The 12,571-nt window shown below is 51.0% G+C and overlaps 1 protein-coding gene across 1 annotated transcript in view; it reads right to left on the reverse strand.

Annotated features, from left to right (window-relative positions):
- CELF6 (CUGBP Elav-like family member 6) overlaps window positions 1-12,275 on the reverse strand; it is a 29,487-nt gene extending 17,212 nt beyond the window's left edge. The window contains exons 1-2 of the mRNA XM_057723227.1: window positions 11,995-12,275; window positions 8,199-8,281 (exon numbers count right to left, since the gene is read on the reverse strand). Coding sequence (XP_057579210.1) covers window positions 8,199-8,281; window positions 11,995-12,256 — 345 coding nt within the window. The 5' untranslated portion in view covers window positions 12,257-12,275. The remainder of the gene's footprint in view (window positions 1-8,198; window positions 8,282-11,994) is intronic.
- Window positions 12,276-12,571: the final 296 nt, after the last annotated feature.

Consider the following 12,571-nt stretch of genomic DNA (forward strand, 5'->3'; position numbering starts at 1 on the left):
GATGACTCAGAGCTCTGCGTCTCCAGCCTATACGTCCCTCCTGAGCTTCAGACCCATGTGCCCAGCTGCTTGCTGGGCACCCTGACTAGAAAGTCCACTGGCACCTTCCACTCAACACACTCAAACCAGAGCTCATCTTTTTGCTCAAACCTGATCCTTCCAGTCATCTAAGCTATAAACCTGGAAAGCAGCTTGACTCCTCCCTCCATACCCTCCCCCACCAACAGATTTCACCTTCTAATTCAGGGGTTCCCTGATCAGGGGTAGATAAGAATCACCTGGGAACCATATCAGACTCTCAAGTTGGGGGACTATATAATTTGTAAACGCCCCTAGGTGATTTCAATAAACACCCCACCCATTCCCAGCCCCCAACCACCCTGAGAGAATTCATGATTGAATCCCCATCTCACCTTCCTCTCATGGGTGTTGTGGGGATCACATGAGATAATGGGGACGCAAAAGGTCTTTGTAAACTGCCAAGAGCTGGGTGCGTAGGATGTGAGGAATTATTGTTGGGGGGCAGACAGCTGAGTGCCGGGAGGATAGAACAGCAGCTTTCCTGTTCATGGAGGAAGGGGTACTGCTGCCCATCTGGCCTGAGAAGGTGATGATCTGACCCCCTCCCCTCAGGAAATACAATGCTTCTGCACCAATCAGGGGCCATTCCATCCCCTACCAATGTGCTCGTTGCCGAGACAACAGGCAGCTTCCTGTTACCATAGCCACAAGTGCTACCCAGTAACCATGGTAACGCCCTGGCAGTCACAGTTGAGCAATTTCCTTTGGATCAAATTTGGGGGAGGGGGAATGAGGAGGGCTTTAAAAAAAAAAAAAAAAAAGGGAAAGGAAAGGAAAACAGGCCAAGCCTGAACCAGCGCAATCCCCCTCCCACCCAGGGCTCAGGTTCTTATGCGCTCTGACACACCCACCCGCTGGTGGTGGAGCACCTGCAGTATACCAGGCTGTGGGTGGGGGCCGAGACACCGACAGGACTCAGGCTGCAGTCTAGAGGGGATGACAGATCAATCCAAGCAGATCAGGGCGAGCTGGACAGGTCTGGACTGGCCTGGACCAGGGACCAGGAGGACAGGACCCCTCCCTGGGCATGGCCACCTGTGATTGTGGAGGAGAGACCAAGAGACAGAGCCATGGAGAGCAGAGACACAGGGAGAGATGAAGAGACACAGGAAGACAGAAATGATGAGAGAGTAAGACAGACCTACAAAGGGGCAAGGAAAGAGAGAAATACTGGTGGAGATGGGAAGGAAATGAAGGGGTAAGGGGTCAGGAAGGGGGCGCAGGAAAGGTAGGGAGGAGTGTGGCAGAAGGGTGGAAGCCTGGGGTGGGGGGCAGTGAGGGTGAGCAAGACCATCATTATTTTATTAGTTCTTAAATAGATCCTAAGAATTTCTCTCTGGAGCCTAGAGTGATGAGCACATGTGACAGCAGTGGTTTCCATGGCAGCTGCCTCCCCAGCTGGGTTTCTGGGGAGATGGAGCTCATCGGTGCTCTGGAGAATGTCCCTTTCCCCCCACACCCACTCCACCACTCTTTGATGGAGAGTGGGCATTAGGTGGCACGTACATGTCCCACGTGGACCTGGCAGAGTCCAGGTCTTAGAGGCTGGGCACCTAGACTTTCCACCACTCAAGTGTTGCCAGTATTTCCAGAACTCCGTGAAGAGCCCTGGGCTGGGCCCTTCAGAGGAGACAGAGATGACCCTGGGACCCTGTCCTCAAAGGCATATAAGAGGGGAAGGTAATGCCAACTTTTCTCGAGTGCCCACTATGTGCCAGGCCCTTCCTGGGACACTTTACGTACATTGTCTCTAAATTCCTTCCAGCCACTCTGCAAGATAATGCCATTGTTCCCATAATAGAGATGAGAAAGCTGAGGCTGAGGGGGTTAAATCACTTGCCTGAGATCTCATGGTGGGGAAGTGGTTGAGCTGGGATTTGCCCCCCAGGTCTGCCTGACATTGAAGTCCATGATTTTTGTATTGTGTCACTCAACTCCGTTCTTAAGACATGAACACAAATAATGAGGCACAGAGGGACCAGGACCTTGGGAGGAATACAAGATAAAGTGCTGTGGGAGAGGCTGACTCCAGCTGGAGAGGCTGGCTCAGGGAAAGCTTCATGGAGGAGGCAGGGTTGGAACTGGGTCTTGCAGCACTGGGGTCATTGGGCCACGTGGAGATGGTGGGAGAGGTAGGGCTGGAGGCTGAGCACTGCATGTGGCTGGGGTATGGCGAGGGAGATGCAAGTCTGAAAGAGCAAGGGTTTTCTGGTGGGCACCTGACACTGAGGGAGCTAGGGTGGTACAAATTGCTGCCAAGTCAGATAGATGTGGATTTAAATCCTGGCCTGGCAACTTCCTTAAGGTCCCTGAGCCTCAGTATCTACATTAGTAGAAGGAGGACTCTTGCTCCTGCCTTGCAGGGTGTGGTGAAGATGACAAAGGCTAGATCTTAGTAGGTGCACCAGATGTAATAAGTTTTTTATTTGTGTATGTGTGTGTGTGTGTGTGTGTGTGTGTGTGTGTGTTTAAATGGAAGGATATGAAATTGAAAGGTAGGCAGGGGCCACATCAGGGCAGGTTATGAAAACCATGACAAGGAACTTTGACTTTGTTGTATTTCAAAGGCAGTAGGGATCCAGGGAAGGATATCACGTAGGGGAAGGATCTGTCTTATGAAGGATCCCATGAGCTGTCATCATGCAGAGAAAGGACCGGAAAGGGAAAGATTAGAGGCAGGAGGATCCTTGATACAGGTCAAGGGTGAGGGTGACCTGGACCAGGGCAGAAGGAAATGGACAGAGTCAGGAGATGTTCAGGGAGAATTAACTGGACTGAAGTTCTGTTGAATGTGGGGACTGAGGGAGAGGAGGGAATTTTGGCTGACTCTCAGGTTTATGGCTTAGGTGTTAGAGAAGTTGGCAGTTTGGGAGTTAGGAGGCTCAGGGGAAGTCCTCAGGGGAGGAGCCCGAGACGGTGATGACAGAGTTGGGAAGAGGAATGCTCCCCAGGCTCTGGGCTTCAGTCTCCACTGGGAAGGGGTTAGGGAGGGCACCCGGGATTTAGGTATATTCTGTGTGGCTGAAGGAGAAAGAGAGCTGCCCACATGAGCTACCTGGGCAACCCTCCCCTGCCTTGTTCCTGCCACAGCCAGCAGAGGGATGTAGGAGCATGGTCAAGTAATCACTGTTCCCCTTTGAAGGAAAGAGGGCATTGCCTTCTTGGCCAAGAACTTGTCATGGAGCTCAGGGAAGCTCTTGCCCTTGGCTGTACACCTATTGCCCTGAGAGTTTTCCAAGTCCAGGCCCATGTCTGCTTCAGGGCCCAGTCCTGGAGGGGAAATCAAGGGAGAGTATATCAGAAAGAGGAGAGGACAACCTACTCCAGGTAGTGGAAGGGAGAAGGTCAGAGGCATCACAGACGTGCACGGGGTCCTGGTCCTTCTGCCTTTCTAAGCAGCAGAGAAGGCAGGACCTTACCCCTTCTCCCTGCTTGACTCGCCTAAAATTCCTGCCTTTGGGCTTCGCGTTGCCCTCTTCAGACTCTTCTGTCCTGATGCCAACTATTCCCTCCACTCAGTACTCATGCCCTCAGCCCCTTCCCCTCACCATGGGAAGAATGTTTATTGGAACCTCCCCAAAGAAGGCACTGTGAGTGGGTCTAAGAGAGGTGTCATTGGTGCAAGAAAGAGTGGAGCAGATAAAAAGGAAACCACCATTTTCAGCACTTTGTTCTACCTCACCCCCTTCCTCTAATTCAGTCTACAACCAAGACCCATTTGTTCTAGAGTCTATACGGATTTCCTAAATGGTTCTCAAGTCCATCCTCTCCTCTCCATTCCTACCCTAACCCCAGCTCCAGGCCAGTATCATCATTCACCTGTGCTCAAGCAGCAGTGTCCAGAGGGTCGCCTGCCTCCAGCACTGCTTCCTCTCCCCTCCAGCCTTCACACTGTAGAGAGTGATCTTTCAGTACCAGTCCCTCACTCTTTCCTGCTCAAAATGCACCCACAGTTCCCCCTGGCAAGCCTCCTGATAAAGCCCGAGATCCTAAGACTGGGAGCCACAACCTGTTGGTCCTGCCTCCCGAGCTGCCCCACATGCACGGTACTCTCCATTCACTTGCAGCCTCAGCTGTCTTTGCTGGACACATCCCCTGACGGTTCTCACACTGTCCCCAGAATTCCTGAAGTGGCCTTTGTCTTTTAGGTTTCTAGGCCCTCAAACATGACAAAGTATGACCATGATTCAGCTCAGAGAGCATCTTCTCTGTGAAGCATCTCCTCTCTCTCCACTCCTGATGCCTCTTCTATGTGCCCAGAGGGAAACCCCACTGAGGTGCAACGAGTTATTTCTGGGCTGGAAACTCCTTGAGGGCAAAGGCACTAACTCATGCACTGGGCAGCTGCTAGCACATACAGTGCCTTTGTGTGAGTTACAAAGAGGCAACCCTGAGGACAAATTAGGAAAAATGTGCCCCTTCCTCTGGGCTGCCACGGTCCTGTGATAATGTGCACGGCTTGGTCAACAGAGCATGGCTGGATCTCAGCTCCCCTTTGCCGTTTCCACTCACGCTGTTTTGTGCAGGGCACGACCTCTGAAAGCAGTGTACCTGAGTACATACTGTTATGTCTGTCTCCTTCACAGTGTTTGAAGGGATGGATGCCCAGGGGAAAGGAGATGATGAGTATGGAGAGAGACAAATGGGGGTGGGGGGGGAGCCTTCTGAATCCCAGAAGGCAGGGCTGAGGTTGGGCCTCTCTTTCTTCAAGTGGATTCTGGAGCCTAAAGTGAGTCTGAAAGAAGTAGTTCTAGCTTCATGGGGAAGAAGCTGCAGAAGATGGGACAGACCACTGAGGTTTGAAGGAAGTCCTGAGTAGGGAGCCAAGCTTTGACAAGTGACTGAAATTAGCAGGGAGCTGGTGGAGGGGGGCTGAGGGTAGGTCCCAGTCCAGTAGACAACATGAAATTTCTTCTAGGGGTTCAGGCTTTCTCTTTGGGTTTGACCCAGCCTTTCTTAGTCCCACAGTGACAGTCTTGCCTGTCTCCAGTAGGAGTCCAGATTGAAGTCTTGTCCCTGCTTCTCCAGCAGATGGCAGATGTGCCCAGGGCCCAGTGCCTACAGAGAGCTGGGCACCCTCCCACTCCATGCTGGCGGGCCTGAGGCCAGGTGACTAAAGCTACTGCTGCCCTGGCAGGCCCAGAGGAGAGATGGATGGCTTGGCCATTGCTGGGGCTGGCCAACAGGACCATTGATTTTCATTTAAGAGAATAATTAAATATTAATTTTCACTTTGTTAAGCTGAGGAGGGTGAATAAAGCCAATCCTGGCAGCGCCGGAGGAAGTCAGGCCATGTTGGAAGCCTGTAGATGAAAGGGTGAGAGGGGACAGATGTAGCAAGTCACCATCCCCTCCAGAACATTAGACCCCTCTCTGCCACCAGCTTGGCTCAGGTGACAGTGCAGTGGTTAAGAGAATGAGTTCTGCAGCCAGATTACCTGGGCTCAAAGCCCAGATCTTCCCATTAGTAGCTATATGACCTTGGGCAAGTCACTTGTTTTCTATGACTCAGTTTCCTCATCTATAAAATGGGAATGCCAATAACAATACCTTCTTCATGAAGGATCAAATGATTTTGAACCTGTAAAGTGCTAGGAACATTGTCTGGTATCAATATGTGTTAGTTATTATCATTCCTCTTTTCTATCCCAGAAATTATCCCAGTAGCGTAGGGCTTTACTGTCATTATCCAGGTGCCTTCACCCTCATAGAGTTCCCCAGGTACCCTGTCTCTTTTGGAGCCCTGTGGCTGGTTGAGAAAGGGATTTTTAAAAATGTTTATTTGTTTCTTTATTGGCTGCGTAGAGTCTTAGTTGTGGCGCACAGGATCTTTTGTTGCAGTGCACTAGCTCTTTGTTGTGGTGTGTGAGCTTCTTTTCTAGGTGTGTGGGCTTTTCTCTAGTTGTGATGCACAGGCTCCAGAGCACACGGACTCTGTAGTTGCGGCACTCAAGTTCTCTAGCTGTGGCGCACAGGCTTAGTTGCCCTGTAGCATGTAGGATCTTAGTTCCCCCACCAGGGATCGAACCGGCATCCCCTGCATTGCAGGACGCATTCTTAACCACTGGACCACCAGGGAAGTCCCTGAGGGGGGGATTTGTTCTCCCAAAGTTCATCTTAATTTTTTTCACTGCCTTCCATTTGCTTTCAGGATAAAGTCCAAACCCCTCAGCCTGGAGTTCAAAGTTTCCACTTCAACCACTGGCCTCTGTGGATCGTCTCTCTGGTCTGGCCGGTGCCATGTGGGGGCCCTCCTCTATACTCCCAGCCCCATTCCACACCCATCTGTTCCTCTTGTCTCTGCATCTTTACCACGATGTCTCCCACATGGAGTGTTACCCACATGAAGTCTCAGCGACTCTTAATTCTAGTGACAGAAGTCATTTCCTCCCAAGGTTGGATGAGTAATGACTTCTATGACTCCTAGTAATGCTCATGTTACTAGTGTTTCTACTACTATCACCAACGAACCTGTATTGAGTACTTATTGTCTGCCAAGATCTGTGTTAAGCACTTTACATGACTTTGTTCATTTAATTATTATAACAACCTTACAAGTTCAGTTTCACAGGTGAGGAAGCTTAGGTTTAGGGAGGTAAAGACTTGTCCAGGGTCATAGAGTTAGTGAGTGGTAGGGCCTGGATCAACACCCAGGTCTGCCTGACTCCAGAACCTGGATACAGAGGATTGATGAGGATGATAAGTTAGTGTTACTTGACACTGAGTCTTCAAGGGCAAGGCTCACGTTCCTTCAATTACAAGGATTGGTTCTAGGATCTGACCCCCCATTAACAGCTTGATCAGCTCTAAGTAAAGCTTGTTTTATTGCTGGAGAGCTCCAATTCAGAGAAATGACTTCTTTATACTGAGCTGAAATTAGTGCGTCTGTTCTTTGTACCCCACTGATCCTGATGCTGCCCTGTGGGGCCGCCCATAGAAAACCAAACCCCTCTTCAGGATCTGAAAGTGGTTACTCACCCCAACAGTAATACATATGCAGATCTTACTGTGTGCCAGGCACGTGCTAAGCCTCAGTTAATCTTCACAATAGTCCAGTAAGCTAAGTGTTAGCATAGCCCACTCCTTATAGAGGAGGAAATGGTCTAGTAATGTATCTGAAGACATAGAAGTGGTAAATGGCAGAGCTGGGATTCAAGTCCAGTCTGTGAGGCTCAAAAACTACTGTTCTTAGTTATTATGTTAGGATGCCTCCCTACTGCAGCCCCCACTACACCCTATCTTCTCCAGCTAAATATCCCCAATTCTTCAAATGATTGTCCCATAATATATTTTATGTCCCCACCCCATCCTAGCCTCTTTCTGGTAGGCTAATGACCCTCTTAAATCTGAGGCCTGGAACTGGATATAGTCCCAGGTTTGGCTTGCCCAGGGCATTTGAATAACATTCTTGTTCTAGACATATCATTCCTTGGACAAGAGAGAATGAGGCTGTGTCGTATGACTTGGTTTTGGTGAACCCACATTAGTTCCTAACAATCACCACTTTCTTCCTTCAACAGTAGGTCTCACTTTGCCTTTTGTCCAGTGATTAGCCATTAGCCAAGGCCACATCAAGTGCCACTGATACACAGTGGCCTGACTATAGAATCAGGTCTCTCTTAACTTTAGCTAAGTGTTTGGGGTATGGAGGGAGAGCAATCGTGGTGAGTCAACACCCCAAAAAACATTACAGGAAGAGGACCAGAGGGAAGTGCCATCAAGGGCTCTAGAGCTGGAGGAAATGGGATCCCAGCCCAGCATACCCTCTCCTCTGTGCATCTGCATATATGCTCACACCGGTGACCAATGACAACTAAAATCATGATTTTAGCCAACACGGACAAATTCTAGCATAGCTCACAACAGTAATGCCTTTCCTAGAAAGATGGGCGTGGTACACTTAGCCCAAGAGTCTTGAATCCATTTCTTTGGACCAGAAGACTGAATATAACACATAACCTGTAGCTGTTAAGGGTACAGGTAAGTCCCCTCCTGAAAAGATGACTCTTCTTCTAGTTGCTGGTCCCAACCCAGACCCTACATGCTGCTTTGGCATGCACATAGGGTGTGTCCCCAGCCTGAGGTGATTCCCAACCCCCCAACCCTGGTGGACTTACCCCTGGCAGGGTCTTCTGCTCGTGCAGTGCACTCTGGGCCTTGAGAGCAGAGTCCCGGGCGCAGTAGGTGAGGAAGGCACAGCCTGGGGAGGAAGAGGCTGGCTCAGGGGGTTTCCTGAAATCCCCAGATACTCTTCCTGGAAAGACCCCATTAAGTTGACAAACTCAAGGCCACTCTCCTTTAAAAAAGGACACTGCTCCTTCTCTGCCTCCCACCTTCTCTGAAGGAAGGGGCTTCACGTGCCTTTGTCCCAGGCTCTGGCTCTCTCTCATCTGCTTGTGGCCTCTTGCTGAGGGAATATGTGTACCCACACCCAGTCACATGCTTATACAATCCCACATCTCCCCTCCCCACTCTAGCCATAAATCCTATTGGGGTTAAACCTCCCTAAGCGGCTTTGCCTTCAGCTTTAACCCCAGCGTTCCCCTCCCTTTTTGGATTCATACTCCCAAAGTCTCTCAGAATCAGCCTCAATTCCTTCCCAACTCAGTTTCAGATGAGAGGAGATGGAAGAGGAGGAGGAAGGTTGGGAGCCAATCCCAGGGCCCCACAACTCCTTCCTAACACCTGCTAGTTTGAGTCTGAGGAATGGGTTAATTTGAGGCTTGGAAGATGGGACTGGTTTAAGAGCATCCTATAGGTAGGAGCTTTTAGGTACTTCCAATCCTATCCAAGGAACTTGATCTGTCAGCTCTCCCAGGACTTCAAGATAGGGCCTCTTAAAGAGTTATTGTGCCCCAAATCTGACTTCTCTAAAAGAACCAGTAGATACAGGGGAGAGAAGGAGTCTGAGCCAAAAGGTCAATCCTACCCCTTTGTCCAGCCTCAGAACCTATAGCCTGCTAGGAAGCACGGGGCCAAGATTTCTTCCTTTCCAAAAGTCACTGAGCACTCATTCATTCAGAAAAGATTTATTGAATACTTAGTTATTATGGTGGGACATTATGACAGCTTGAAGGTACAGTGGCAACAAGACAGTCACATTCCCTGGGGATGGGGATGATGTAAAGGATCATGAGGGGGATGTATCTAAGTCCACACGGTTGAGGAATGTCTCAAAGAACACACTGAGTTCTCAATAACAAATGGGGGTTAACGAGGTGACAAAAAGTGTGGCGATTATTTGAAGCAGAGAGAATAGTACATATGACGACTGAGTGAAGAATTCAGTGAGTTGGGGAAACAGATGGAAGGCTAGTGTAGTTACAGATTGGTAACTAGAGGCAGAATGGCCACTGAGGTATGTAGGAATCAACTCTTCTATCACCTCAGTATGGATTTTGAACTTTTCCCTAAGAACAGTGGAAAGCTACTAAAGGGTTGTGACATTAGGTCTGTGTTTTCAAAAAGAGCCTTCTGAATGTAGGAAGGAGAAAGACTGAATGAAGAGAAAGTGAATATGGGAAGCATTAAGAGCTTGGTGCAGTTTTGCACTTAGACCTCAGCAGACTACAAAAGCAAATGGGAATTATTTTCTCCAACGTCTTCTATGTCGCTGCCCTCTTAAGGTGGTAGATATCTGCCATTCATTGGGTTAAAGCGACCTTAGAGAACTCCTGGGACAAACTCTTATCATACCGATAGGGAAACTGAAGCCCAGAGAGTATGCAAGTAGCACGATAGGGTTTGGAATCTCCAAACTCCAGGCTAAGCTTGTTTTCAAAGCACTGTGGCTGCCCCTCCTTGGTATTCAGCCATCAAAAAGAAAACGAGTCACTCTGGCTTTTGGACGTCACTGTTGCTGGGGAGAAGGTGGAGAATATGTTGACTTGGAGACCCTCCCCAGCGATCTTGCAAGGCAGCCCCACCTTCAAGAGTTGTGAGTTGGTTTGGGGATAAATCACCAAACACCTGGTTCCTCTAACATCTCTGCTCTCTCTTCTGCCACCAAGCCATATTAGCTGACGTCAGAACTGGGCAGGGCTGGGGCCCTGTCTGAAAGGCTCAAGGGCCTAGTTGCTGCCTAAAGAAGCCCTGTGTGACTACCTGGGATAGGGAGTGGAAGAATGGAGGGATAAAAAGACAGAGAAGCATGGCTTAAGGGACAGATAAATGAAAAAAAAAAAAAAAACACCAGGAAGAATTAGAACTAAGTGGAGAGAGAGAAAGGATGAGGGAACAGTTCAGAGAGCCTGATGGTGTTTGAGTAAGAATTAAAGGTATTCTACACATTTCCCTTACTGTACAGATGGCCCAGAAAGATTAGCATACTGAAATAAATGTCTAGAAGATAAGAAAGTAAGTTACTGTGGATGGATGTACAGCTGGGCAGCTGAACTGCATCCAGAAGGAATCTGGATGGTATGGTCTTATCATTTCATGCCCCTTTAAAAATGACCCCACCACAGAGGGTGGAAGATGCACTGCTACATAGCTCATCCTGGATCTTCTATGGGCATTTTTCTGAAGCCTCTATGTTAGTGTGCCTGGGAACTCCCCAAAGGCTCTGAGTTTAAAAGGTGGCAGCCTGATTCTAGCTCTTAGCCCTTCAGAAAGTACGTTTAGCTGTTACCCAGGGCCCACCACTTCTCTCCTGGAAAGATCATGGAGGATAGTTGGGGATCCTTCCCCACTCCCCGAATCCTGAAACTGCAGCATGGTGAAGGTGGGGAGAGAAAAAGGTGTTTCTTCTCAAATAATTTCCTTCCCTTGCCCATGTATGACATGTGACTCTGGCTCTCTTACTCCAGCCCAGCCTGGACAGACTTTTCTGCATGTAAACAAGCCTCCTCCCTCTCCCGACAGGAAGAAAGGGGTGTGGCTGGACAGGACCATGGTGCCTGCCTCTCTAGCAAGGGCAGGGAGAAGACCCTTTCTGCCTCCTCAACCTGACCCACCCTGAGGCTCTGGTCTACAGGCTGTGGTCCAGGACTGACTGTGAGGGAGGGAAAGCAGGGGCTCATAAAGAGGATTGGGAAGGGACAAAAATGTGGCACTGGAGTGGGCAGATTAGAGGGTAAAGGAACTGTGGGTTCAGCTAAGAGGAAACCTGGATGAGGGGGCACAAGGTGGCTGGAGTTCCCAGCTGAGATCAGAGTTCTGGACTCAACTCAGAAGAGGAAGACAGTGTTGGGATTTTGGAAGGGAGTAGGAGAGATTAGGGCTATTGTGAAGCATGAAGGTAAAATTTGGTGCTGAGAGCATCCTGGGAGGGGAATTGGATTTTGTGACTTAGATAGGCTTGGGTTCTGAAGAAGGGGAGAGTTTGGGTCTGAGGGATTTTAGGTTGGCAGTATGAATCAAAAGAAGGCTCTGGGGGTTGGCTGGCCTTGGAGGCTAGAATGAGGGGGTGCAAGTCCAAAATGTGTGCGAAGGTAGTTAGGCCTGAGTGGGGTGGCACCAGATGGGCTGGGGAGAATGGTGGTTCAGGAATGATTGGGTCCAGGGTTTGGGAGACTGAGGGTGTCAGAGACCTAGAAGGTGGAATAAGTTTCCAAATTCCAGGATTTGGGATGTCTGATGGGAGGGATGGAGGGAAGTCCAGCTGAAAGGCGGAGACTGTTGGGATGTGAGAAGTGAAGGGTAGGGAGTTGGAGGTTAGAGTGGAGAACATGTCAGGGGACCACAGTGACGATCAGAGGCAGGATGTCAGGGAGAAAATTCAGGTTTAGGGATTCTGTGATCTGATATGAAGACTGGGCTGAACTGGGCTGGTATTGGACTGGTGTTGGACTGGCTCGAGATATGGCTGGGGCTGGGGCTGGGGTTGAGGCTGGGATTTGGGCTGGGCCGCACTCTAATCGGTTTGGGGCTGGGCAGGGCTGGGCTGGGCTGGGCTGGGCTGACCCCGCGCACCTTTGTGGAGGCCGGTGAGCCGGTCCTTCAGCACCGTCAGCTCGTAGATGCGGCCGAACTCCTCGAACAGCGGCTTGAGGTCCTGCTCGTCCAAGCCCCGCGGGATCTGCCCCACGAAGAGCTTGATGGCGTCGTGGTCCTTCATGGGCACCGCAGGACCCGGGTTTAGCCCGCTCATGCCGACGCCGCTGTCCGCGGTGCTGAAACCCAGGCGCGGGCCGGGGCCGGCGGGCGGCGCAGACCCTCCGGGCGCCGCGGCCATATCCCCGCCCGGTCCGCCCTCCCGCCGGTCCCGCCTGTCCCGCCGTTCCCTCCCTGGACCGGTGGCGAGGGCCAGGGGGGGGAGGGGGCGGGACCCGGGCGGCGAGGGCGGGGGGGGGCTGCACAGGGGGCGGGGTCCGGACGGAGGGGCGTAGAAAGGGTGGGGCGGGCTGCAAAGGGGCGGGGCAGGGGGCGGGGCAGGCCCGGGCCGAGGCGGCGGGACGCTGGGGTCTGCCTTGAGGTCCCCTCGCGGCGCTCTCCGGGCTCCCGCCCGAGCTCTCCCGGAGCTGAGCCCCGAGCCCCAGCCCCCGTGTTT

This window comes from Hippopotamus amphibius, chromosome 2 (genome assembly GCF_030028045.1).
Source record: "Hippopotamus amphibius kiboko isolate mHipAmp2 chromosome 2, mHipAmp2.hap2, whole genome shotgun sequence".
Classification (NCBI taxonomy): domain Eukaryota; kingdom Metazoa; phylum Chordata; class Mammalia; order Artiodactyla; family Hippopotamidae; genus Hippopotamus; species Hippopotamus amphibius.